At 34.2% G+C, this 15481-nt stretch overlaps 1 protein-coding gene across 1 annotated transcript in view; it reads right to left on the bottom strand.

Annotated features, from left to right (window-relative positions):
• The window catches only part of LYST (lysosomal trafficking regulator), a 189383-nt gene that overhangs the window by 117835 nt on the left and 56067 nt on the right, over positions 1 to 15481 (bottom strand). Inside the window, exons 11-17 of the mRNA XM_072822986.1 lie at positions 13504 to 13613; positions 11690 to 12116; positions 8767 to 8911; positions 7415 to 7588; positions 4163 to 4323; positions 2746 to 2936; positions 138 to 383 (exon numbers count right to left, since the gene is read on the bottom strand). Of these exons, the coding sequence (XP_072679087.1) occupies positions 138 to 383; positions 2746 to 2936; positions 4163 to 4323; positions 7415 to 7588; positions 8767 to 8911; positions 11690 to 12116; positions 13504 to 13613 (1454 nt within the window). The remainder of the gene's footprint in view (positions 1 to 137; positions 384 to 2745; positions 2937 to 4162; positions 4324 to 7414; positions 7589 to 8766; positions 8912 to 11689; positions 12117 to 13503; positions 13614 to 15481) is intronic.

Raw genomic sequence — 15481 nt, 5'->3', positions numbered from 1 at the left:
TAATCATGCAATTTTTTTTAAAAGTTTATGATAATTGAGGTATAAATGGTTTTGTAATTTAAAAAAAAAACACTGAAATTTATCAGTATTAAAGAAGAAGTTTCTCTTCAGGTAAAACTATAGTCAGTGATTCTTACCCTAGCAAAGAGAAAAACAAATATACCAGTTCCACCAATCTCGTGCAGAATGCCTTGAATAGTTTTACATTCAGTAGGCCGTAGATTCTTTAGATGATGAGGTTCTAACAAGATGCTCTGAACTTCTTTGGAGCTGAAGGGTCTTTGAGAGAGTTGGGTTTTCATCTGACCTTTAAGTCTAATAACTGGTTCATAGATGGTATACTGAGCAGGACAGTTAGTTGTATATACAACTGAAAGACTTTCCTGAAACACAAATATTTTCCTTTAGTCACTAAATAAAATTTAAAAAGTTATCAACCAGCAAATATATATTTCAAACTGAAAAGGTGCCGAACAATTTTTTTTGACAGACACTACACTAAATAAAGATGAACATGAGAGGCAAGGTGGCAAAGATCCATTTCAATTAGCAGTGACCAATAGTATAAACGTTGTCAAGGCTGAGAAAGATTCCGGCTTTAATCATTTTAGAATAAACATGAAATTATACTTACTTTTGCTACTAAGAACAGCTGAGTCTCATACCACATTCATTACATACCAGGCTTTGTTGCTTGCACTTACAAATATTAACCAATCATTACAACCTTATGAGATAGGAACTCTGGGTCAATGCATTCAAAATTTTTGCTTTAAATTTGTTCACAGGCTGGCTACTCATTTAAGAGTGACTGTGAGCCAGATCTTTCTACTAGAATAAAATCCCAGGCTATCATCATTCCTAACTAAAACAAAGGAATTTTCAATATTTCTCCCCACAGAGAGTAGTTTCCATCAGGTTCTAACTTTAGGTGAGTTGCTCAGGCTTAGGAAAATCATGTACTGTGTCAGTGTCTTCTCACAGAAACTGTGGGGGCTCTGATCATTTTCAACCATGATGATATTAAAAGTTTCACCTAGACATCATGTAGTATATTTGCATACCAACTAGCATGACTACACAGTCTATTGTATATGATTATGCTGGGCAAAACAAAAACTTAAACCTGCAATAGTTTTCATCAGAAAGCTGACAAAATGGTCATCTATGTAAGACAATCCCACCTGACACCAGTGCCTTGCCAGACTTTAGCTCATGACCTCATAATCCCCAAGTTACTAAATCAGGCTTTAAAAATTTGCTTTCTAGAGTTTTCACATCAAACCCTTAGAATTTTCATTTGTGATAATTTATGTTAAATTTTGTGACTTATATAACCTATATTCTTTTCAAGCAAAATAAAAGTATTAGGGAAATTTTATGTATGTGTAAAAACAAATGATTAAAACCTAGAGTTAAAATTATTATTTGAACAAACACTAGTTGTGTGAACTCCCTGGTCTCCCTAAAGCATGGATTCTCAGTGTGTGGTCCTGAACCAGCAGCATCAGCATCATCTAGTATTTGTTAAAAATGCAAATTCCAGGGCCACACTTCAGACCCTACTGAATCCAAAACACTGGCCCAGCAATTTGTTTTAATAAGTCCTCTGGGTGATTCTGATGCACGCTCAGGTTTGAGAAACATTTCCCTAAAGCATGTTTTCTCAATGGTGAGACATTTAGGGTGGGATAATTCTTTGCTGCATAATACTGCCCTTGTAGTATGGAACACTTAGCACCTCTGGCCACCACTCAATCATAGTAGATGGCCCAAATGCCTTCAATCCTCATTTTTAAATACTTTCTAGGGAGAAAAAGATCATATATGCAGTGTCAGATCATTAGCTAAATTCCATAGGTATCTATTCTCTATCCACTTTATAGATATATATTTAACACCATTTAAGACTTGTGTTTTACAAAATATCTATGCTAGAATTTCTCCTTTCCCTTAATCAAATGTTACAGCTTTAAAGTATAATTTAAAAAATATGAAATACACATCTCATTAACAACAACAAAATACATTCCAAACCAATAGTTTCCTTCAAGTAAAAACTATCTCTGACATATAACTGTACCTCTTATAAGAAGCAAGAGAAGGAGGAACACAGTTTCATGGCCAGATCTACCAGTTTTTAGTAGATCTTCTAAGATTATGAAGGCTCAGCTTTCTAGTTGCTATAATGAAAAATATCCACCACAAGTTCCTAAATTATATTCTAGAACAAAATATTACAATATTGTATAAAAAACAGTCTGAGAGTCTCATATAAGCAGAGTTAGCAATATTTTGAAAGCCAATTCCTGTTACTGATATTAAACAAATATTCTAAAATCTGAATATATGTAATTAAGACCAATATTATAAGTAAAAGTTAGTATTCACTTATAAATATGGAAATGAAATGCAATGAGCAATATTGTTTAGGCTAACATATGTTATATTTTCACTATATCATAAACATTTTTCTTAAATGATCAGGAGATGTAAACTAAACCAATACTTAGTATAGAAATATAGTTCTAAGGAAAAGGGGATAAAAATTTGAAACCTGAAAAAAATTTCTGAGTATTTAAATTGTTTTAAAGAAAAAACTGAGTTTTAAGGAACAAAAATGTTGAGAAAGAAAGAAGAGAAACTTTAGAAATTTAATTGATAGCTAATTACATATTTAATGAACAGTTACTATATTTAATTATCAGTTACTATAAAGTTAAAAATCATAAAATGAAAACTTACAATTAAGAGACCAATGTCCACTTCTTTCTTGGTCATAAAAAGTTCTCTTATTTGTTCACATTGCAAAATTTCTTTATTAATATATTTGGAGTAGTCATTCACAGGCTTGCCATATCTGCATGGCATTATAGATGTGTGGTTGGGTCCACAAGCATATAGATAAAAGGCCTCTTGTGAATCAATCTTAGCTCCTGAATAGCAGAAAAATAAGCTTACTGATTTAGATCACTCCAGTCAGAATGTTTTAAGACTTTACATTTATTTATTTGAGAGTACGAGCTGGGGAAGAGGCAGCTGGGGGAGAAGCAGACTCCGTGCTAAGCAGTAAGCCCGATGCTGAGATGTTGGGTACTCCATCCCAGAATCATAACCTGAGCTGAAGGCTGATGCTTAACTAACTGAGCCATCCAGACACCCAAGCAGAATTTTTCATAAAAAGCAAGAAATCAAGAATTAATTTATTTTGCTAGATTCTTTTATCTCAATAAAATTGATAAAGCCTCAAATTCCAATCTGGTTTCATTAGCAAATAACCTATGCCAACTACGGATGGAAAATGAATATACAAAGTTAACTGTGAAGCTTGTGATAAAATAAAATCAAAATTTCTATTTGTTCCTTAAATAGAAAACAGCTATTTTGGTTTTGTTCTGCCTTTTTTTTTTTTAAGTAAATGGAAACTATAATCAGTAAATTTCTTTTTAAAATAAATATGGATTGATGTCTCTATTCCTTCCATCCATCTATATATTCAATAAGCACTGCCTGAATGTTATTATGTGTCAGGTTTAGTGATATATATATATATATTTTTTTTAAACATATTTTCCCTAAAATTTATTATTTTTATAGAATACCCTAAAATTTTAAGAGAGACAACCATTCTAAGTTTACTTGTCATAATACTGCATATTCCAGGATTATAAAATAAAATTGATTTTTTTTAATAAAATTGATTTAATATAAGCTTTCTTTTTGGAGGAGAGGGGTTGGGGTATGACGTACATCCCTACATTAAATATATATATCGGGATCCCTGGGTGGCGCAGCGGTTTGGCGCCTGCCTTTGGCTCAGGGTGCGATCCTGGAGACCCGGGATCGGATCCCACGTCGGGCTCCCGGTGTATGGAGCCTGCTTCTCCCTCTGCCTATGTCTCTGCCTCTCTCGCTCTCTCTGTGTGTGACTATCATAAATAAATAAAAAATAAAAAAAAATAAATGTATATATCAATTGTAAGAAACATCTCCAATATAAAAATGTTAAAATATTTTAAAAGTGCATCCTGGCATCTAAGTAGTATAGTACTTACTTAAGTGAAGGAAGAGGGATTAATATCTTATCCTGGATAATTTATTAGTTTAATAACTTGTTATCTGAGAGAAAAATTTAGAAGTTCTTCAAAGGAGAAAAATATACCATTGAAGAGGAGTAAATTTCCCAGGTCCCATTTTCCAGCCAACTGTAAAAACTCTTCTTGGGATGATAAACAATGGCCAATCATGCAAAATGTTTTATTGCTATCAGATGATAGACTTGTTCTTCTTGGAAGCACAAAATCCAAAGAAACATCAGGCTTCCTGCATCAAAAACAAAGTTAAATCAATTATTTCAGTGACTTAGAGTATTTCAAAAGTATGAATGTTTAATAATGGGAAATTCTTGAACAGTCTTGGTTTAGTATCACAGAGCTGGTGATGGGAATTATTCTATTAGTTCAGAAAGTGATAAAGATAGTATCAAATTTAAATCAAAGGAATAATATATTTGTCCTTGGTCACTTGCTCATTGCTCTATTAACAAAAGAAATCATTACTTTGTACCAAATGACAAAAAAAAAAAAAAAAAAAAAATCCTTCAAATGTTTTCTCAAAGAGAGACACACATGACAAGAGGACTTCATTATCTAGTTGGAAGTATAGTATGCTAAGTTCTATCCCTATTTGGTGAATATTTTAAGCTCCATAGTAAGATAATTAAGGTAACTTATAAAGGTAAAGTTTATAAATAAGATAGAATATGCAGACATGGTTAGCTCTTAATGAGAAATTCTACATTGGTATATCTATTTATTTAAAATCTCTTCCCTAAGGCTTTCTGTTTCATATTTAACATATAAATTTATTTTAAAGAAATATTTTCTGATAAAGATATGAGACAACTTTTAAAAATTGAGTTATAACTGATATACAACATTAGAGTAAGATCATTTCTATTACCTGCATCTTTCTTGAACCAAATATATGGCCATGACTGAAGCACTACTGCCACCTATTGGCAGTATGACTTAATATAGTTTTTAAGGGTAAATGCTTTACAAGATGAATTTGATAAATATTAAATAGCTACTATGTGCCATGTATTTCTACCAGATTTGTGTGCTCATCATTAAATAACAACATAAACTATTAATAATTTGTTTTTAAGTGTCATTATGTATTATTAAAAACATTCTCTGGAAATGTGTTATAGAAATTATTCTATTAGTTCGGAAAGTGATAAAGATAGTACCAAATTTTAATCAAAGGAATAATGTATTTGTCCTTGGTCACTTGCTCATTGTTCTATTAACAAATGAAATCATTACTTTGTACCAAATGGTAAAAATAAATTCCTTCAAAGTAATATAGAAATATGTGAATTCAGTGGCTATGCTCACTAACTGTCTACAATGAACAATCTAATCTAAACTCCCACTCTGAACAAGTCTAATAGTTTAGGACTCCTATAGCTGTCAGGTGGTCTGATTCAGAAAAAAAAAAAAAAAAGCTGTGGGGCAATAAATCTTCAGGTTCTAAAACATGGGTTGTATCTGGGTTCAAGTTTCCGGTGTATTCCATTCTTGTGACATGACTTTACCCCCCACTTTGGGTCTCAACTTTCTCATATGTAAAACAGAGAAAACAATATGCCTACTTCCTAGTGTTATCAGGAGGACCAAATGAGGTAATTTGTGTAAGGTGTTGAATACAGTGCCGGGCACATGTTGAGAGCTCAAGAAATGCGAAAAGAGTCCAAGAGAAAGAGGTTCACTATTCCAGCCCTATCCCCAACTCCAACGGATCTCACTCAAGGTTCTGAAAAAAATTTACTAATTGGCTGTCTCAGAAAATATTTTATTTGGAATAGAGAAGCTTCAATGGCATATTTCCATGTATTTTAAAAATGAATACACAAAAACTGAAGTCTTGATTTTTTTTCCAAAGCCTGTTCTTTCCTGTGGCAGATACCAGGGACTGACTACTCCAGGTCATTCACAGACCCCATCTCCTCTGCCTTCCTCTAGCATTGAGGCTGGACAGCTGGAAGCCATTAACTTGATAGCCTCCCTTTCAGCAATGACCCAGCACACAGCCTTCCCTTTGTTTTCACAGGCCTTTCCTCTCCTCTGTTCAGAGCATGCTCCATCTCCCCTTGAGGTCTCAAATAATCCTTGCCCAAAGAGGCCTTTCCTGATCCACCTCTTAAGTAGAAAACCAGTTATTTTCTGTCTAGGGATCTGTTTTATCTCCACAATATTTGTCATAATTTGTATATATTCATTTAACTGTTTGCTTGTTGCTGCTTCCCCATTAGACTGTGAGTTCCAAAAAGGCATGGAACTTGAGTCTTGAGTCTTGTTTACCATTTCCCTCAGGCCCACTACGGCACATGGTGGGTACACAGTAATTCCTCAATATAGATTTAATGGATGAACAAATGAATGACTAAAAATAGATTCATCTACGCTAAGGCATATATTGTTTCTGTGGTCTAATCTACTTCAAGGGATATTTGAGAGAATTAGGAGGTAATGTTTATAATGCACCTAGCAAAAGATCTTTAACATAACAGGTATGCAATATTTTATAGTCCATTCCTTACATTCTAGATGCCTCATCTTGAAATTCAAAACTTGCCCATCAGCTTTACCATATCCATTCGTTTTTCTTTCTCATTATTCAACTTAGGATCTTTCTTCGAGCCAGCTTGATCCCATTCCATGCTATACCAGTTTCCAATTCTGTATCCGCTTTCATGTTATTTCATTCATAAAATACTTCCCAACTCTTACAAATCCAAGATAGCTCTCTTGGGGTTAAGTTTTACATTAAGATATTCCAGAAAATATTTCTTATTAACTTGACCCACAATTCTCCTGGTCGGTAAACATCACACAGTGTTATACCTGAATCTATCACCTGGTACATTTCTAGGACCCTATCTCAATCTATCACCTGACACACTGGCTTATATTTTTCTCTAGTCATTCTAACTTCTTTTGAAATCTGACTTAATTTAGGTATTAGCCTTAAAAAAATTAGGTATTAGCCTGATTAGTCAATTAATTGAAATAATTTCTTGTGGAGTCATCTTATAAATGTATAGACATGAAGGACCAAATTATAGGTTCTGTTCCTTGATCTAACGTATATTCTACATAAATGTCTAAGTGTCCAGATTTCTGCATGTTCCCCCAAACCCAAATGTTAATTTTCAATAGTTACTAGTATGAGAAATTAATTTTGTGTTAAAGTGATAAATAGGAAAAAATATCCAACTCTGACACAGATTCTTGCATTAACATACAGGACATTTTATCTATAGTTTTCTGTAACATATTTCAGAAGCTATGACAGACTAAACTTAAAAATGTAACTGAAGTTAGTGTTTACTAAAAATGTTTCAAACCTCTGCCCAGAAATCCATATGGAGATTTTCCCATGGTTATTCTTTTTCCCTTGGGACTGCTGTAAGTAGGTAAGGACTAAATGCTGCCATTTGCTTGGGACGAAAATATTCTCCTGTGATTCAACCTGTGCCAGTAAAACAGCTTTCATATCATCATTTGAATCCAGGCACATACTATAAAAAAAGAGAAAAAGTATAGGCTGAAAACATGAAATTTCTGATCTCAGCATTTAATAAATGTATAACAACAATAATTCTAGATATTTAAATGAGATTAAAAAGCAGTTCTACTTTTAAACTAACCTGAAAGGTCAGTAGGTCATTGTTTTATACCATAAAATATGCTTAGTTATTTTCTTATAGTATTACCTCAATTCATGAGATGATGCTCATTTGCTGGTGCTAATAATTTAGGCATTAATTTTCAAAATTCAATTTGCAAAAAAACCCTTTATTGTTACTATTTCTACAGTCATTGCTCTTTTAGACATTAAAATGTAATAGTTGGTTCATACAAAAATTAATACATGTTGTACATAAATGTCTAAATGCCAGGATGTACTAGAGGTCTATCCCACTTGGAAGGACTACTGAGAGAATTAAGATAGGATGTATATAAAGTACCAAGTAACATTTACAACAAAAAGCATGTATCATCTAAATAACGTATTTTGGTTTAAAGTTTTATAAAAATAGTATCATACTATTTATACTCAATACAAGTAAAAGATTTATATCTACACTAGTTAACAAAGGAGGTAGGAAAAAAAGACAAGATTGTAAGAACTGAAGTTGATCAGATAATGCCTATTAAATACATAATCTGCACGGAAAACAGCTGTCTGATAATAACATCTTAAGGTAATTGCAATCTAACAGAATAGTTCCATAGATAATACCTCAGCAAGTATTTGGTCTAAAATCTGAGAATTAACATAATCTACTTTAGAGTTCAGTTACAGATTTTTGGAATGAATAATATATTGTTACAAAGGTGGTATTAATAACTATTAGAATGTTTGTTTGTTTATTTATTTATTTATTTATTTATTTATTTATTTATTTATGATAGACAGAGAGAAAGAGAGAGAGGCAGAGACACAGGCAGAGGGACAAGCAGGCTCCATGCTGGGAGCCCGACGCGGGACTTGATCCCGGGTCTCCAGGACCACGCCCTGGGCCTAAGTCAGGAGCTGAACTGATGAGCCACCAAGGGATCCCCTGTATCTTCTTTTTAAATACTATTTTTATGATTTGCTGTAGTGATCTTTATTAGCAGATTTCACATTAATGTCTCACATAGATTATTTAAATACATGATCTATTCATGGGCAGTTGAGGATAATCAATACCGAAAGATAAAAGTGCCATTGTGGGGATCAGCCCACACTTGGATCATCAGCGCTTTGGATCCCAATGAAATCATGTGAATACATCCTTCTTCTATGAGCCTTTCACCAGGATTTGTGTACTCTGCACATTCTGGACTGTTGTTTTCTATGGTAAAAAGATGTTAGAATAATCAGTAAAGCAGTTGATAAAAACTGAGTAGAAAAGTGAATTTAAAAGAACACAAAGTGTGGTTGTTCATTTGTAGTAAATTATTTACCTGGATGTCAGAACCTGACCTGTTTCAAACAATATTCCCAAAGTTCTGATGTTAACTCCAAAAAAGCCCCAGGAGTGAAAACAGTAATTGAATGTATTAGAAGTTTTATTAAATGTTTCAAAATACATGATAACTGAGGGCTAATTGGGGGAATGAACAGACTGCTGATGTAATAGGTCACTGCAGTGACCTATTACAATCTGTGCCACAATTCTTTTATTGATTGGATTGGGCCACTCTGACATTATGGATCCCAGCCCAGGGAGCACACATTGTCACATGCACTACTCCAATCATCCTATATTATTACAATAGCATGATTTTTAAAAATTGATTTTAGAAAAATTGTGGTGTTTAAATATATTCCTGTGTAGGCTCCCTGATGAGTCATCTTTGAATATAATTGCTAAGTGAGTCTAAAATTCTAAAATGTTTCTCTAAGGTGTGCTAAGGAAATGCTATATGCTTTGGACTGTCTGGTTATTCATCCTGACTTAGTTTCTTATCCAGCTAATTCTAGCACCATCTAAGTATGTATAGTGAGCTGAATCCTCAAGCCACCCACACTTCCTGCTACTATGCTGCGTGACTTTACGTAAAGCTATGTTAATGAAGATGCACCAAAATGCACATCTGAGGGCTCAGACTTTCTGAGAAGACGAACACTATCAGTTATTAGGCAGCATATATATTTGTTGCCATTTTTCAACAGTTATAAACCCTATCAATTTTTCAGAATACACCTCTTAAACAATTGTAGTCTTTAAAAGGAAGAGTTAAATTCATTATTTGGAGAACTGTTGCAAAAGATAACGAGATGTATAGAGAACTCATGGCTGATATGACACTAATGTTTCTATGTCAAAACTGACTTTGCATAAATAAAAGACTATAACAAAAAGCATGTGTACGCAGGTGCTGTTAGGTAGGAATACGACAAATATTTCTTAATTTAATGCGCATAACAATCTTATGAGGTAAATTTTATTGTCTCCATTTAGAGGGTGATAGAATTGAGGTGCTGAGAGGTTCAAGAACTTGCTTAATGTCACAAAGTTGGTTTAGTGGCAAAGGATGCATTATCACTATAATATTTTCTTCATCGTTCCCTTCATAATTTTGGGATATATACTATTTTTTAAATGTTCTTTTTAAATATTTATGTAGGGTCCTCTTTCTAAAATACATGTTTTCTAACATATTTTTATAATAAAAATTTTAAAAACTTCCCAATACTGACTTTTCTCAGGTCACTATGTATACTTATTTCATTTTATTAGAGCCTGTTTACATTGTGATCACCCCCACTTAAATACAAGAAAGCAGTCTGTACTGTTTAGAGTGTAGTGGTGGCATTTGAGCTCTGGAATTAAATATAGGTGAATTTAAATCCCTTTCCATCACTTACCAGCTATATAAGTTGGTCATGCTGTATAATTTCATCTACAAATATGGACAGTATGAGCACTTACCTTACTGAGTAGTTGTGAGGGTTAAAAACATATGTAGAAAGAGTAGAGCAAAGTGATGCCCATAGAGAGAGCACTCAATGCACATGAGACAGCATCATCAACAGGATCACATATGTGTTGCTTTGGGGCTATCAATTCTTAGATGGCAAAATTCAATTCATAAAAGAAAATGCTATAACTACCTTATTTCAAAAAAAGTTTGGCTTTCTAGGCTAACCCACAAAAGTACCTAAGTATGCTATGCTGAGAACATGGAAATGTGTCTGGAGGAGTGAATCCAGAGCTCTACCTGTGGATATCAGGTGACATTTCCTACTCTTTGGTCTTGAGAGTGTCATTACAGTCTTTCCTTTCTATCTGTGTGAGTCAGTGGTGGAGAACCTGCCCTGAAGGCATCGTGCTCTGTAGCCGGGTGCCAGTGGGGCATGTAAGCTCTGTGCAATTAGAGCTCCTGAAGCCGGGACCTCCCAATAACCATAAACCCCTAACCGTCTGTCTCCTCTAGTCATTTCATTCACCCCATGGCCTCTATTAATTAGCCCTGTATTACTTCTCACCACAATAACCTGCTTTTTAGCAAACAGGTTCTTCCTGCCCTCATCATATGAGGAATGAGGCAGAGCTTAATGGAAGCATAAAAGTGATCATAGAAGGCACTAGAATGGGAAAGATTCTAACTCTGAAGAAAGGCTGACACATCCAGACATGCTGTGACAGGAACCAGGAGGGGGCACTGAGGTAGGATGAGGCACGAGGAGGAGAGGTGAGCTACAAGAAAGAAAGGAGATGAAGTGGGGCTCACGGGGGCTGGGGTGTAGGGAACAGAAAGATGGAAAAGTGGCCTTAGGGTTGCATCTTCTCCTTCTCTAACATCAGGAATCACCCTAATCCAGTAACAGGAACAGGAAAAAGTCAGGAAATGGGGCTGGTGACCCCCAGGAAGTTGTATATGTGGTGGTCCTGCCACCATAGAACCCTCAACCCTCACCCCAAAGCAAAAAATACAGAAGAAAATGAAGTTTTCAAAGCTATCTGACAACCCAGGCTTTGGTAAGTCAGGGCCTGCCATCACTAAGGCACTTAGGGAGAAGAACATGCTCAGAGCACATGAGAATGTCACTGTATTCTTACAGCTCAACCCAAAATGCTGTCTGAAAAAAGCGTAAGAGGTAACAGATAACAGGAACATCATACCTGTTCTGTCCAAACTACTGTCCCGTAAAACTAAGGATTTATTTCTTTTCTTGATCTTCTTTCCTTTCTCCATGATGCTCTCAGCTTCCTGGATGCACTCGATGTTAAACCACAGGGAGACACTGAAGCCTTCTGACAGGTGAGGCCAGCAGTTCTGCCCCAACAAAGGCAAGTGGATTGGAGCAATGTGCCAGGAGGAAAGCAGCTGCTGCGGGAGACTCTCACTGTCCGCCTCCTTCCTGCTCCGAGAACTCCGTGCTCTTCTTAATAATCCCAGGGCCTTACTGTTTAGAATGCCAGGACACTTCTGTGATGAGACGCCATTGCTTAAATTTGGAGTATACAGTAAGGGAAAGGTTAGGTACTGTGAAGGGCTCATTATAATGTCGCTTTCAATAATTTTCAGAATACCCACAAGAAGAACTTCCTAGAGAAAATGAAAAACAAATAAAATGTGACGATCATGTATGTAATATGTACAAAGTACATAATAATTTTGGAATTCAGGTTATAAATGAAGGTACAAGCTCACCCACAAACATATCAGCATTCCTAGTTATGTACTTTCATATCCAACATAGCATTAAAATGCTCATAAGATATGAAATGGAGATTTTATTCTTAAAATATATAATCTCTTGTGGTTAATTTTAGATTTAGGTGGGGTTTTTTTTGGTACAAGCCTAAAAGTTATGAGTTGGTTTTAAGTATTAGAAATTAAATACAATAATTATACCTGGTATCATTTCTACTAAAGAAAGAGGTTTATTTTCAAGTAGGCTATAGTTACTTCTCTCAATTATTTTTAAGTGAGGGATAGAACCAGAGATCTTAAAAATTCTCCAGATTTCAAATGATATTTATAGCATGACTGGCTTCATAACATTGAGTGGCTTAACTACTTTCCAACTTATTCTACATGACTCTTCCCTAATCAAATAAATTTTCTTTCATCTGTTTGGTAAACTGAAATAAGAGTTTTTAGGTTTTATTCATTAATTAAAAATTTTGGGTTAAACTGAAATGCAGAACTGTAGAAAAGATAAGAGAGGAAATGAGCATTTAATTAAAGAGAAAAGTAATACCTAAGAGACAAGTAAACTAGAAAAAAGAAACCTAGTCCAATGCCCTATGCAGTGTATGCCCTACGCATAAAATAACAGCTAATGTTGATGATGATAATGAGAACTGCACTCAAGAAAAGTAAAAGAAACATTCAATATATACAGTCAGTTATCAAGTGTCTACTTTAGTGATTTTTAACCTCGTGTTCCACAGAGCTGGAATAAGGTGGTGATATGGGCAGGGCTCAGGAACATTCGGCCTTGCTTCAAAGAAAGTAGCTCTAAGCTTTTCTGTTTTATTTGCTTATGCTTCTAGTCAAGATTTGGTTATAAAAATGAGTTTCTCAGCAAAGAGTCGAAAAGTCACTAAGCTACACCAATAGAAAGAAGTGATAGAAAATACTTGAAGGGTAGATAGTAATTTTCTTAAAAAAGGATAATCCTTCAAATAGTGTAAACTACTCATAATTAAGTTCTTTAGAAATTAAAATTATTTAGCATTTCTTAAGCACAACAACTAGGGGTGGGATGAGGCAATGAGACTATAAACCCAATGATATCTGGTTAGCCAAAACAGAAGTGAAACAGTTAAGTACGTGCAAATAATAAAATGATTGAAAACTTTACACATAACAATTGACTACATAATAACTTCCATATTACAAGAGAGATCTTAGTGACTTCCAAATCATTTTTTAAAAATATTCTATTAGGTATTAGTGAAAACATTTTAAATTATAGTATATTTACTGTACAAGGAGATTTCTCCAGAAATATTCTCAAAAGAAGGGTTAGCTCTTCTGAACATGTTCTTGAGCTCATCAAAGATACCAAAAGATCCACCAATACCCTCTGGCATGCTAAATTAAAGAAAGATAGGGGGAAAAAAATTAGAGCCAATACATAATTAAAGGTTCCAAACACACAATTTCACTGAAAGAGATCAAATACTATTATCATATCTTCAATGGATTACAAGCAATTTAATAATCCAAAAATGTGCTGAAAAAATAGCAATATGATTAAGTGTAAACAAACCCATTGACAAAAAAAAAAAAAAACCCTACTTTTCTTAAAGATAGTTAATTCACAGGAGAGGTATTATTTAAAGAAGCATAAATTAATAAAGTATTTGTTAAATAAGTTGACACTTATTTAGGTACCATAAAATATTCTACAACCTTCTTATCTTGAAATTGTTTAAGTTATAACTTTTAATTTCTAAATTAGATGACATAAATAAAAGTGTAAATATTAAAGATATTAAAATACTATATCATGAACAATTATTTTGAACACTTTCCTCATTCCATCATGGAGTTTAGAATAAAATATAATGGGTAGTACACAAATTCATAGAACTTTTTAGAATAAAGTAACTAATAGTTGTAGCACACGTTATAGTGTTCAAAGTATATTTACATGCATTATCTCAGCTAATCCTCACCAAAAAAAAGTCCTACAAATGAAATATTATCTCCATTTTAGACATGACAGAAATAATCCTGATGTGCAAGCTGGGAAGAGAAGCGATGTCTCAGCACCGTGTTTTGTAGAAGCAGCGAGCTGATGCAGTAGTGTAATAGGTGTATCTGGAAAGAAACTTGCAACCAGACTATAGAACAGCATGGACTTTACCCTGTAAGTAACATGAATCCATGAAAGGTTTTAGAGTAAGAACTATGAAAACTAGTAAATAAAGAAAAATAATTATTTCTCCTGCCTTTCCTTTACAAATTTTATCTTAGAGTAACCAAAGAGTTGATGAGAGCAAGTTTTCTTTAAGTATTCCAGCTTATCCAAGAAGATGAAATGATAGTGTGTTACTGTTTTCTAAGTCCCTAGGCTATGACTATCCACGGCTCCTAGGGTCCCCCAAAAAGAGATAGTCAGACATTACGTGCCTCTGATAGAGGCACAGACTCCTGCCCATAAAATATTCTGCTCAAAAAATGGAACTCAAATCTGATTAGGTTTCTAGATCTTACCACCAATTAAAGGAAATAAAAGACAGAGAGGATCATGTTAAACAACCTCTCAGGGACATAATCACCAAAATTGCAGGAGATGCCTCGTGCAAGATGACCTGGCTTCTTCAACAACAAAAACTGCAAGAGGGTGTTGTTGTGGGGCAGGAGGGGAGTAGACATCCACAGATTAAAAGACTTGAGACATATCTGCTAATGTAATATATGAACCGAACTAGGATTCTGATAAAAAAAAAAAACCATTATAAAATAAAGTGTTAGATAATCATGGGGGGTGGGTGGGGGAAGAAAGTAATATGATCAAAGTGTGTGTATGTGCTTAGACTTATTTTTTTTTTCAGTTCAAAACTAAAAGGTTCCAGTTCAAAATCAGGGAATGAAGATATATATATTTACATATATTTGCCTTTGTCTACTACTGAAAACCCACTGAACTAAAAGTACAGAATTACAAAAAGAAAGAAACTCATAAAAGTAAAAAAAAAAAAAAAAAAAAGTGGGGGTCAGTGGGCACTGGGGGCACATCAGGTTTAAAAATATTTCTTGAAGCTGGAAGGGTAGATAGATAAAAGAGAAAGCTGTAGCTTACAATCTCTTTGAATTACAAAGTGGCTCAGAGAAGTAGCCCATCTGTCTGTCTACATTCTGGAGAGGAAGTAAGGATGGGGCTACAGATGCAGGAGTTAATAATACAAGGTCTGTCTGGAAACACCTATATCTCTCCTTGATTCTGAATTAAG

Source organism: Canis lupus, chromosome 4, assembly GCF_048164855.1.
Source record: "Canis lupus baileyi chromosome 4, mCanLup2.hap1, whole genome shotgun sequence".
NCBI lineage: Eukaryota > Metazoa > Chordata > Mammalia > Carnivora > Canidae > Canis > Canis lupus.
Note: the sequence above shows the minus strand (reverse complement) of the source record. Positions and strands in the feature narration are given on the sequence as shown.